The sequence below is a fragment of the Arachis stenosperma genome, chromosome 2 (genome assembly GCF_014773155.1).
Source record: "Arachis stenosperma cultivar V10309 chromosome 2, arast.V10309.gnm1.PFL2, whole genome shotgun sequence".
In the NCBI taxonomy this organism is placed as follows: Eukaryota; Viridiplantae; Streptophyta; class Magnoliopsida; order Fabales; family Fabaceae; genus Arachis; species Arachis stenosperma.
In genome coordinates this window covers 8,463,351-8,476,908 of record NC_080378.1, presented here as the reverse complement: position 1 = coordinate 8,476,908, position 13,558 = coordinate 8,463,351, and the positions used below count along the sequence as shown (strand labels likewise).

Genomic DNA, 13,558 nt, shown 5'->3' with positions numbered 1-13,558 from the left:
TATGAATAGGTATGGTGATAAAGGATCACCTTGTCTAAGTCCACTTTGCGGATACACCTTTTGTGTTAAGTTTCCATTCACTTTAAATCTATAATTTGCACTCTTAACACACGTCATCACCAATTGTACCCATTCTTTTTGGAACCCAAAAGCTAGAAGAACTTTTTTCCAAAAAATCCCATTTCAAGCGATCGTAGGCCCTATTCATGTTTAGCTTGATTGCCAAATTTTTTGAAGCTTCTTTTTCTTTCTTTTCTAAACTATGATAAGCTTCTTGAACTATAATTATGTTATCCTGAATTAGTCTTCCGCCCACAAAAGCACTTTGAATAGGTAAAATTAGCTTGTTGAGCCATTTTCTTAGCCTCGTGACCATGATTTTTGCAATGATTTTGTAAATGTAATTGCAATAGCTTATCGGTCTTAAATTATTAAGATTCTCTGGTTGCTTGATTTTTGGAATTAAGACCACATTAGTTTTTCCTATACTCTCTGGTAATCTTTTGTTCATGAAAAAATCCATGACCACATCTCCAACTTCCTTGCTTATGTCGTCCCAATGCTTTTGGAAGAAGAGTCCATTTAAACCATCAGGTCCCGGTGCTTTGAGAACTCCCATACTAAAGACAACATCCCTTATCTCACTGTCCTTAATTTCTTCCATTAAATCATCATTTATTTTTCGTGTGACCCTCTTTGGAATCTTGCTTATGCACCCTTGCCACTCTGATCTAGTTGAAGTTTTAAATAGATTCCCAAAATACTCCTCAATCATCCTCATAATATCCCCTTCTTCACAAATCCAATTACCATCTTTATCTTTCAATCTTTCAATTCTGTTTCTATCTCGCCTCTGAATGGTAGTTGTATGAAAAAAAGAAGTATTTTTATCACCCCACCTGAGCCACTTCAGTCTTGTCCTTTGCCTCCCAGAATTTTTTTTCTTGCTTCCAAAGATTGGCTATTCTTGATTTTATTTCAATAATCTGCTCCTGCTGTCTTTCTGATAGATCCGTAGTTTGTAGTTTTTGCAATACAGTGCTTAGATTGGTAATTTCTTTGTCTTCTCTTGAGAATATTTTTTTGCTCCATTTCTTCAGTTCTTGTGTGCAGTTCTTCATTTTTTCTTCTAATTTCTGTCATGCTTCTTCATTTTCTATTGGCTTGTTCCACCCTCTTCTCACAATATCCTCACATTTTTCATGGTCCTCCCAGTATGCTTCATATTTGAAAAATCTGCTGCTCTTCTTTCTTGGTTCTGGCGTTATAATAATAAGACTATGATATGAACTTATAGCTGGTAAAGCAATCAGGGTAGCATGTTGGAACATTCTTCTCCATTCCCAGTTTGCCATAGCTCGATCTATCATTTCTCTTGTAATGAAACCATTTCTTGGGTTGCTGTACCATGTAAATCTTCCTCCTTTTAATCTAAATCCATGAGAGCATAAGTATCAATTAGTTTTCTAAATTCAATGATTTGGCTGTTTAGTTTTGGGTAAAGGCCAATTTTTTTTCCTGGTTTAAAATATCATTGAAATCTCCAATAAAAACCTGAGGCTTTTGTTGGTCATCTTTTCTGGAAATGAGCTCACTCCATAGCTGCCTCCTTCTAGCAAAAATAGAGTCTCCATATACAAAATTATAATACCATTTATTTCCTTTTTTATCCTTAACCCGCATTAAAATAAAATTGATACTCTAGGAATATATGTTAATATCCAAATTTTCTTTCCAAAATAAGCAAAGACCTTCGGACAAAGTCTGGGGTTCTATGCAAAACATTTTATCAAAATGAAGCTTCTTCCTAAGTTTGTTTACATACATTTTCTTTGTTCTTGTTTCCATTAAGAAGACAACGGCTGGTTTAATCTGTTTGCACAGATTTGTTAATTTCGAAACTATCGCGGGAGCCACTAACCCACGACAATTCCAACTGATTATACTCATGGGTGAGGGTGGGGCATGATAAGGCCCGCCTCCTTAGCCTTCATGCCTTCCATAGTTTCTTCAATTCCTTGCGCATCTTCACTCTCTGACCTTTACCTGAAATTGTTGGGACCGTTTTATTTTTCTTTCTCACTCTCTGAAATTGTGCCGAATTCTCCTCTTCTTCAGTGACGTCTTCTATTTGCATCTGTACCTCTTCTTCCCTTCCTCTTTTTAGTCTTAAAGTATTACATAATCTTTAGGTCAAGTCAATCTCATACTGGTATGTTACTGTCATAATTTGGTTGTTGTTGACTTTTTCCTCTTCATCATCTGCAAGTTCAACAATATAAAACCCTCCATCTTTAGCCTTGTATATTTGTTTTCCATTTTTTTTCCTTTACGTCTTCCTGACTGCAATGTCTCTGGAACTTCTCAACATAATCGAATTTGATTCTCTCTTGAATGCCTTCTATATTTATTCTGTCCAACTCCATTCGCTGCTCTTCCACTGCCTTCTCCCCTTATTGCCCCTTTCAGCAGCTGCCCAGAAATTAAATCATGCTCTTCCTCTTGTGGGCCATTTTCTAATAGAAATATGGCCCTGTTAATTTTTTGGGATGCATCATCCTGCTTGTTTAGTGACATTGCATCCTGCCTCTCAGGCCCATCTAGCTTTGCTTTATTTTTTTGTGAAAGATTATCTACTTTTTTTACCTTTGTCCAAGTACTCCTGCTCCTATATACTTAAAGCCTTTTTGATGTGTGTTACTTGCATGGCTCAGCTTCTTTCTCGTTTGGTTTCAAAGTTTGGAAAGGGTCTTGTGAACCTGGCCCAATCACCTTCTCATTAATCCCTTTCTCACTCTCCCCCTCTACTAATAATATCTCATTAATCTTGTTTGTTTCTTCCTACACATTCTGACCATCACACTTTTCAAGACATTGTGTATCTTCTCCCCTGTTCATTTCTTCTATCTCGATCTATTGTTGGAACCTTCTAGTTGCATGTAGGTTTACTTCTGTGCCTCTAGCTTTTGCAGTATCTACCTGCTCTTGGATAGGCCTGCTTTCTCTTCCTCCTTCCGTTACTCACTCTCTATTTCATGTATTTTTTTCACGCGCCACCCATAAAATCGGTTCTGAAGTTTTAATTCTGATGTCTTTTTACCTGATTCTAGCTTTTTCAGCTAATGAAGAAATTGACCTGAGTTCTGGAGCTAAAAGATCTGACCCATATCTTGGTAAGTTTGAGTTGTGAATAGACATGGCCTTCTCCTCTCTGCAGCTTCTCCTATCATGACCTATCCTTCCACAATTATAGCAATAATAATATAACCTCTCATATTTAAATGACGCCCAAGAATAGCTGCCATTACTTCTTTTGCACCAAAAATTCTGTTTTCAATTGCTCCAATGCATTCACCTCCACTCTGACTCTCAAAAAGTTTCTAAGCAGGTTTCCATCAACGTAAGGATCTTCAACTTCTAATAGTTTTTCCATAGAAGCTCCTATCTTTTCAGCATTACTTTTGTTCAACTTTTTCAAGGACAAGTCATGAACTTAGACCTAGATAGCAATGGAGTTATAACATACTTCTTTGAATGAAAGCTCTGGCCTCCACCATTGCAAGCTAAGCATATGTCCATCCACCCTTTATAGCCCTTTTTCATAAATTCTTATGGCATCTTCTTCATGTTTGAAGTTGAACAAATATGTATTTGCGCCTATGCTTGAGATAATCAAATCTTGGCGGTCTCTCCATATTCTCCTGATTGATTTTTCCACAGTGACTTTATTTACATTCTTTTTTGTCAAAATTCTTTCAATTAGCTTCTTTCTGATTTGATGTTCACCGAGATCCTGGTCTCCATCAAGGTGAAGAATTTCTCCACTCAATACTGCCATGAGCTTGAAATGTTGACTAGCTAAACTTAAAATTTAGACTCAGAAATTTGTGATCGTTTTGGTTGATGATGTTATGATTTTCTCTTTTTTCCTTTAACAGAACTCCGTTGTCGAAGATAAACAAGGTTCCTATCGAAGTAGTTGCTCTAGTTATTTAGAGAAATCAACTCTCCCTCCGAGAGAAAATACCTTTCGTGGAGATCTATGCGCCAACCACCCTAAACAACGTTGACAATAAGAGGTACGGTGGTATGCATATGTTAGAGTCGGATTTGGATTCTCTAAAGTTTGAATTTTACTTTAGAGAGTAAAGTGTGATCTTCTACTCTTGAATAGTTTCTCTTTCATATTTATTCTTAGTCTCACTTATGAAATCAATGGTGAAAGATCACACTTTACTCTCTAAAGTGAAATTCAAACTTTAGAGAATCCAAATCTGTTAGAGTCTATCCTTCGTTGACGTTACTTTTTTATTTTTTTGGTCTTGTATGTTATTTAATTTTTGTGGTGTACTTCTATAATGTCTCTTCAGTAGTCGAGGCTCCCCGGAGGCCCAACATGAATAACTATATGGTTTAAATTTCGTGTAAGGCTGCGGAAAAGAACAAGTGCTTGCTCATTCAAGCAAACACATATTTCCAGCCCAAAAACAAAACAAAAAATAGACAACGTTTTGATACCTCCAAAATCATTGCTAAATGTAATAGCAAAGAGGCAAAAGTGAGAGATTAAGAAAAATCAAGAGTGACAAATTAAAAAATTAGAGAAAATCGTAGCCACAAATTAAATCTGGTTGAATGAGAAACCGTGGGGAAAAAAAAAACAAGAAAAAAACAAGAAAACGAAAAAGTAAATAACGTGGTTTTGGGATAACTTACTTATATTCGGCTCAATTTCAAATGTGAAATCTAATATACTAATTAAATATTCCTTTTTTTCTTTGGAACCATGCACAATTCTACACGCGGAAATTTATTGAAATCATAAAGTCTCACTTTCCTAGTTTCCTTAATTAGCTTCTCAGAACTTTCATTTTTGCTAACAAAGTCATATTTGCTAGTCTAAATAAATTGCTTACATATATTATTACATTTGCTTTGCTTCCAGTAACTTTTATCGTGTCAATCATGGATTTTTGAAAAATTAATTAGAATTTTGCTAATTTGTGTCTTAAGAATATAAGTTAAGTATATTATTATAAAAAATATATATTATAAAATGTATTACAAAATTTAATATTTTTACGTTTTCAATGCAATGAATATATTAAAAATATTAAAAATAATTATCATTATATTTTTAAAATTGAGTTAAATTCAATTAATTAATAAGTAGCTTGCATTTGTTTATCTAACATGTGAAATAGTGATATATAGTTTAGAACGAAGATGTTTAATAAAATTGATCACAAATTCTGGTACAAAAAATTGCATACAGTGTTTTCTAATAAAATACTACAATAATGACTAAAATATGATAGGGATGATACTAAAAAAATATCTTTGAAGTATAAATAATTCACACCACATACACAATCCTTGTCATTTATAGAAGCGATGTTCAACTTTGTTCCGAAATTGTTATTATTGATTTATTGTATACTTTTCAATTTTTAAACACGGCAAGGGACTCTGCAAACATCAATTACTTGTCATGTCTACTTTTAAACATCAATTTTCGCTAGTATTCACCTGGACACCTGCTACCATCTAGATTTATATGTTTGCCGCCTTTGAAAAGTTCTCATCATGCAAGATCTTGAATGTAATTAACTTTACAACAATGACTATGCCTCTATATCTATCTATCTATATAAACCTACTTAGATCATGGTTAATACAAACATCATAGGATAATATGGATGGTTTAATGTTTTTGTTGGTGCTCTCTTTGAGTAGTGTTCTTATTATCCAAACAAGTGAGGCTCAGATATGCTTACCCAAGAAACATGCATCCTTATTCATATTTGGGGATTCATTATTTGACATTGGAAACAACAATTATATCAATACAACAACTTCATATCAGGCAAATTATCCTCCCTATGGAGAAACCCTTTTCAAGTATCCAAGTGGAAGATTCTCTGATGGACGTATGATTCCAGATATCATTGGTGAGATCTCTCATTATTAACTGATTTTTATTGTTTTTCATAAATGATTTGAGTAATTAGGAGTTAATTATTATTTATGTGTAGCTGAGCTTGCAAAGTTGCCACTGGTTCCACCATATCTTCATCCTGGAAACCCTGATTTCACCTATGGAGTCAATTTTGCCTCTGGAGGCTCTGGTGCTCTGCTTCAAACTGCTCAAGGATATGTAATAACCTCATATTCCCATAAATAAATAATATCATTTTTTAAGTTAACTTTATTTTGATATATTTTTTAAATAAGATATATTTTTGTCTCTAATATTGTGATTTTTTAAAAATATTTTTAATATTTTTTATTTAATTTTGTCGGTAACATTTTCGATTTATTTATTTTTTATTGTTTTTAATTTGTGTCAAAATTACTCTAAAATACTTTTAATTTTGTCTTTAACGTTTTAGATGAAATTTACGTTCAGAGATCATTTTAACACACAAATATATATATATATATATATATATATATATATATATATATATATATATATATATATATATATAAAATAGTGACTGATTTTTTAAATTTTTTATATTCTAATATCTTGACTTGTAAATTAAATTTTTAAACATAGAATTATAGAATGTAAAGGTACATGATTGGAATAGAACATTATATTGATCAAGCTAAGGTTTTTAATTAATTTATTTGTTGACATATATATATAGGTGATAGACCTTCACACTCAGGTGAAATATTTCAAAAATGTAAAGAAAACATTAAGGGAGAAAATAGGAGAAGAAGAAGCAGAGGCACTTCTCAAAAGATCTGTGTACTTTCTGAGTGTTGGAAGCAATAATTATGGTGAACTTTTGAATGTTACAAACTCCACTGTGAGCCTATTGCCGGTTGATAAACAACAATTTGTTGGTTTTGTCATTGGAAACCTTACAAATGCCATTAAAGTATGTAAGCATATATTTTCATTATTGCTAAACTTATTCATAATTCTAAACTTTATTTAATTTATAGGAAATTTATGAGCAAGGTGGAAGAAAGTTTGGTTTTTTAAATGTGGGTCCTATAGGGTGTTCTCCAAGCATAAGGATTCTGAAAAACAATGGAAGCACATGCTTTGATGAGATTTCAGCAATTGCAAGGTTACATAATATTGAACTTTCAAAGATGACTCTGAAGCTTAAGAAACAGCTCAATGGATTCAAATATTCAGTCCATGATTTCTATGCTTCACTTTCTCAAGTTGTCACATATCCTTCAAAATATGGTATTATTATTCATCCATTCAGTAATTTTAATTTGATTCAATAATAATGCACATTATTAAAAACAATAAAACTTTTAAACTATTTTCTAATATTTTTTTTTTTTTTTGAGAATTGATGACGATTAAAAATATCTTGTATATCAAAATAACTATTTCTAGTCACAGTTAAAATTGCTTGTTTTTCTTAACACGAGGGTGTGCTAGTAGTTGGATAAGTCAGAATTAGCTTAATTACTAAGCAAATTCACTAATTCAGCCACATGTGCATAATGCCAAAATGGAAAAATCCTAAAATATCATGATTATCTATTAGTATATGTCATGTCATTAATTATGTTGGAAACGGAAAAAAAAAGATTTAGAAAAGAAGATATGTATTTTTTTTTTTAAGTGTCAATATAATACAAGGTATAATTTATTCATAGGTATATATTAGTTAAGTTAAAAAAATAATAAAAAGATATCTATCAAGTTAAATTCTGTCGTAAAATTATTTATTTTAAAAATTAAAAAAAATATTTTTTGAATTTGTGTAAATTTTTTGTATACAATTTTTTTATGTTATTTTTTTTTAAATAACAAAGATCAAATTCTAAATCATTTAGTTATAGAAATTTTAATATTATATTATAAAATTATTTTTTAAAAAATTTAAATTTATAAGAGAAGAGGGATGAATGAAGAGTAGTAAATCTTTATCAAATTCTAGTATGAATTGAAGTATCTAAACATACTATTGTAATTAACATTTAAATAATCTAACAAATAGAAATGCATGTTGGAATTGAATTGAAGGTTTCAAAGGAGGGAGTGGGGGATGCTGTGGAAGTGGAGCATACAAAGGAGAAGACACGTGTGGGGGGAACAAAGGGATCAAAGAATATGAATTATGTGACAATCCAAATGACTATGTTTTCTTTGACTCCCATCATCCTTCCGATAAAGCTTGCGAGCATTTTGCTCAGCTCATATGGAATGGCAACTACACTATCAATAAGCCTTACAATCTCAGCAAACTCTTTCAACTCTAATCTCAATAATAATAATTTTCAATATATATATGTATATATATCATTATTTTCTTTACCAAGTTATTTTGTTATTCTTGTCTTTTGATTGATTAAATAAAATGTATGTATAATTTGGGAGGACTATGCTACGTGTACACTAAAATCAATTATCAGTATAAAATACATATTAAAATAATATAAATATACATTAAAAATAAATTAAACTCTACATATATTTATAAACAAATATATTAGTAACTGATTTTAGTATACGAATAACATTTTTTAATTCGAAATTATTTATCCGCTATATATATACATATGTTTTGTGTGCTGTTTAACCCTGTAATTCCATATACTGAATGAAATAAAAACGGTTATGGCTTTTATGGAACAATGAATTTTATCACCTCCTTTTAATCCTTGGTCTCATAATATGTGTTAATGTGCTGTTTAACCCATGCCCAAAATGCATAGACTTCCATTTAGTGATTCTGATTCAGTTTACTCTCAGCCTCTTGAGCTTGTGTTTGTTCATGTCTAGGGGCGCCAAAAAAATTTTAAGCAATTTATGGAGAGACTCAAACAGGCTTTAAATTCAAGGCACTGCAATCAGATCATGGTCTTTAAATTCACTTTTTTTTTTTTAAATCTTTGCGAGGGCTAAATTTTCTAAAGTAAAGGTTGTCTCACATTTATTTTTTTTTAATCTTTGCAAAGGTTGAATTATCGAAAATAAGGATTGTCTCACATTTAAAACACTCCCTCACGCTCCTGGACAAGGATTTGGAGGGTGAAATTTGAGGACAATTTGAATTTGTTATGATATGAGGGTGATCCAATAATAATTTTTAACTTTGTTCTTGATATGGCCGTTACAAATTCGATGTCATAACTCGGCATTATATACAATAACTTGGCACTTTACGTTATAACTTGGCGTTATACGTTATAATCAGACTCAACGGATTACATCTTGGAATAAAAACGTCCGACCAGGCATTATCACTCGTTAAAACCTAATAACTGTTCTTCAATTCAGATTATCAATAGAATGTAACCGACCATCTTCACCTCACCTATAAAGATATGGTATTTTATCCTCAAATGGTACACTGAATTCTCAGTACTAACTTAAGCATCGGAGTACCTTTTGCAGGTACACTCCCCCTTTGTTCATACTCTCCATGACGTGATATCTCTCTGGACGGAGAGTTCGAATCATCCCAGCTTATAACTCGGAATTGAAGGCTAAAGCTCGGCGTCGGTTCTCCTAACCGAGGTCACGTCCAGGTAATCATACAAGAACAATTCTGATACCATATAAAAAATGAAGTCAATCTAACTTATCTCAAAAACGAATTTGTCTTCCACTTATAAAAACTATTAGACTTTTAATCTTAAATAATGTAAGACTTAATACCTTTTAACTATCGCATCCCTGCCATAAGAACTTTGGGAAGATGCATTTATCACGTAAGTTTTTCTAATTAATAGACTTCTTAATAGTTATCCTCTATAACTATATTCTGTTATATATATATATATATATATATATATATATATATATATATATATATATATATATATATATATATCATTTGAGTTATAATTTGTTGGTTTGTAAAAATTAAATTTTGATATATTATAAAAGTGTTATCTTTATTTAAAGTGTAATCAAATAAATAAATTATACTTTTATACAAAATATATTCATAAAAAAATATTTTTAACATTTTTATTTAAATAATTTTCATGCAATAAACCTGGCCATAAGCCATGGCCAAATTTGTGTGGCACAATTAGAAGAAGAACATGTTCCATTATTTTTTGAAGATTCATTATTTGATGTTGGGAACAACAATCATTACAAGAGAGGCGCAGAATACCGCAAATTTTTTCTTGACAAAATCAAAAGTCGGCAGCTAACTGGACCGCCATGGATATAGGCACCGGGATTGGGTTTGCGGCGGTTTTTAGCAACCGCTGCTATAACCGCCACTAAATCAAAATTTCGTGGAACATGATTAGAAAACTACCGCTAAATGAGACTGACATGATTTGCTTCATGTTTACCGGCAGTTTTCAAGACCGCCGCTATGTATCTCGATATGTCCAAGTTGGCGAACGTTTAGCGGCGGTTTTAAACCACCGCTAAATGGTACTATAATTTCAGACACAGTTACCAGAGATTGCAAATCGCCGCCAGATGTAACCGATTTTTTAATTTTTGAACCACGTTTCGGCGGTTTAAAACCACCGCTAATTTAAGGAAAATAAAAAAATTTGGGTTTTTCAAAGAAACACGGATAAATTTTTTAAAATTTTATAGAATTAATTTTTTTCTTTTATATTTTTTATTATTTTAAGAGTGAATATTTTCAACCTTAGAATTTATACTTGTGGTAAAAACAAAAAAATTATCTGCAAAACAAAATAACATATTCATTAAAATACGAAGAAAACAAATCTCTTGCAAAGAGTTGTATAGTCTAATTCAACAAAATGTTCGCTTCAATCCCAAATGTCTCCAATCCTAATATACTATTTATTACTCTATCATTCCACGAAACTCATCCCTGTAGCAATGTCTGATGGCAGCTCCTCACCTTGCCATTTAAATAGATAAATCAGAGCACTCTCCATCGCCTTCATCCTTTTTTTTTCTGCTGCTGCCTCATCTTCCATCGCCTTCCTCTTCAACTTCTCGCCTTCCAGCTCTGCCTTTCTAAGAAATGTGAACCTCTACTTAAGGATTTAAATCTCATGCAATATAGGACATGTCTTTTTAATGCTTAACTAACAATTGTACTAGGTAGCATATATTTTATCTGCAACAATAACTAAGGAACTGTAATCCACAAATTCAATGAAATCACAGATGAAATTCAACCATAAGCATATCATCATGCACTCGAATTAATCCTGAGGTTACTTAATCTGCACACCAAAAATAACCTCCTATGTCAAAATGTGTTGTAATCTTCATTAACTAAATCCATTCATCCAGGTTTAGAAATAACACAAATAATATTTTTTGCTCTATCAATAAAGCTTATATAAATTATTATCAACATGGTGCCAAAAATTTATGAAATCTAAAAATTACACAGAATCAAATCTGAATGTTTGTCAATCATATATCGTTTTATAAATGCCACAATAAAATTAAGAAAAGATCATATATCATTTCATGTAGAAGTAAACGATTACCCTATGTGAGATCATAATTTTAACGACAAAGTCTAACAAGTAGTATTTACACCGATTGCTCTTGCTTCATCATTGATATAGAAGCCATCTTTTTTTTTGTGCACTGTGATCCATAACTCTCCTCCCTTGTTGTTCCGACTGTAACAACAAAGTTTTTGCCATTATCGTATTCCATAAAATCAATGAAAATTAATTCATAGAGATAGTCCAAATAGTGAATGTAAAAGTAAGTACCTCTTCTTCCATCCGCCGTGCGAAACTTTTTGAACCGCCAGTGTGGATATATAGTTGCTTTGATCGATTTTTCGCGTTTTTTCGGCACTTCTCCTATTGGTCCATCAGAGACAACGGACGATTAGGAACTGATTTAAAAATACTCAATGCAACATAAATTGTTTTGTTGTGTACCAATGATAAACTAGATTACCTTCGTCTCAGCTTTGGCGCGATAGTCAAAGAACCATCTCCAATGTTCTCGATCAATTCCCGGCGGAAGGTACTCAATATTTTGTTCAGTCGTAAATGTTGACTCGTAAAAAGCATTATACAACCTCAGCCTTATTTCCTTCCAAGACTTCTCCATACTTTTCAAATAGGAAAAGTCTAGGGAACAGCAACTTTGTTAAATTCTGGCCAGCATGTAACCAGCAAAGAAAAGTGAGTCATTGGATGAAATCTCACACCAATCTCACACTATTAAAATCATCATTGATGGCTATTTGATAGCTACAAATCACAAAAATTAATGCCCCTGGCATTGCTCTTTCAAATATTCAATAATTAACAATTCAAATATGATTATTTTCAATCTATTTATATATAATTTGCATTGAGGAATCATAGAAATAAAAAATATCACTATTTTGAGAGAGAGAGAAAAAGAGAGAGACCTGAGGGCCACCAATTTGAATTTGATGAATTCTGATGGTTTTGACCATGTTAATTTGATGATAAGAACGAAGCTATAGCAATGAATGGTGTTTTTTTTATTGCGATAGAGATCTAACGACCACCAAATTCATTCATTCATTGACTACATAATATTTTTCTTTTGCTCCTATTGTTTCACTTAATTCTTTTTATTAGCTTCGTTCAATAAAAAAAATGGGATGGCAACTACGTTAATACCACAACAGACATATGGGATGGCAACTACACTTTCAATAGCCCTGCAATCTCAACTAACTCTTTCAATTCTAATAATCTTCTACCTTCATTCATTAGTTTAATAATTACCAACTTATTTTATTAATATCGTCTTTTCATTAATTAAATAAAATGTATGTGCAATTCGGGATCATTGATCTGAATGGATAGATGTTTCATATTTTTATACTATATATGAATCTATCTTATGATCCATTTCTTTTAGTTTTATATAATGTGTTTAAAATTTTAAGACCATGGATTGAAGATTAAATGCAATAGCTGAATATAAAATTTATATAAAGATGTACCGTATTTGAAGCATACTAATTAATGAAGTAAATTATTGATGATTTATTATCTATTTTAGTGGGTGTAAGATTTATGGATCACACTTTCAATTTGGCTTATTACTTAACGTCTCACTAATCGATATAATTTATAGCTAATGATAATTATTTTGGTGCGATTTGATTTTAATTTGTCTGATAATCTTGCTGATGGTATAGATGTTCATCATTACAATATGTATGTTCTTTTGGCATAAAATTTGTATTGCTGATATATCAATTTTTTTTTTTTAGAATTTTGGAATATATCTTTACTATCCTATATTCTAACTTGCATTCTTAGTTATTAGTTATTAGTCTAATAAAAAAGCATTAAAAAAATAGTTAACTTGATTAATAAGCTATTTTTTTAATTTAAACCATTCACATAAAATATAATAAATAAAGAATTGAGATTTGTTAAATTAACAAGGAGTACGGTACTCCCTATTTAATAAAGAACGTTTAAAGATATTCATTTAAAATCCGTACTCCCTATTTCATGGAGACATTATTAGCTAAAATTTAGTTGACACAACATCCGCTCATTGGTAATGAGTATGTTGAATACGATAGTGAAGTGTTTCATACACTTCTTTATCGTAGTAGCGGATTTGTCCGGTTTTAACTCATATTTACACCATTTC

General features: G+C 31.5%; 1 protein-coding gene across 1 annotated transcript; it reads left to right on the top strand.

Annotated features, from left to right (window-relative positions):
- Positions 1–5,417: 5,417 nt before the first annotated feature.
- Positions 5,418–8,367, top strand: LOC130960518 (GDSL esterase/lipase 5-like). The gene is made up of 5 exons (XM_057885934.1): positions 5,418–5,951; positions 6,036–6,157; positions 6,657–6,893; positions 6,961–7,213; positions 8,009–8,367. The coding sequence occupies exons 1-5, from the start codon at positions 5,696–5,698 to the stop codon at positions 8,242–8,244; spliced, it is 1,104 nt and encodes a 367-aa protein (XP_057741917.1). The 5' UTR covers positions 5,418–5,695; the 3' UTR covers positions 8,245–8,367.
- The last annotated feature ends 5,191 nt before the right edge of the window (positions 8,368–13,558 follow it).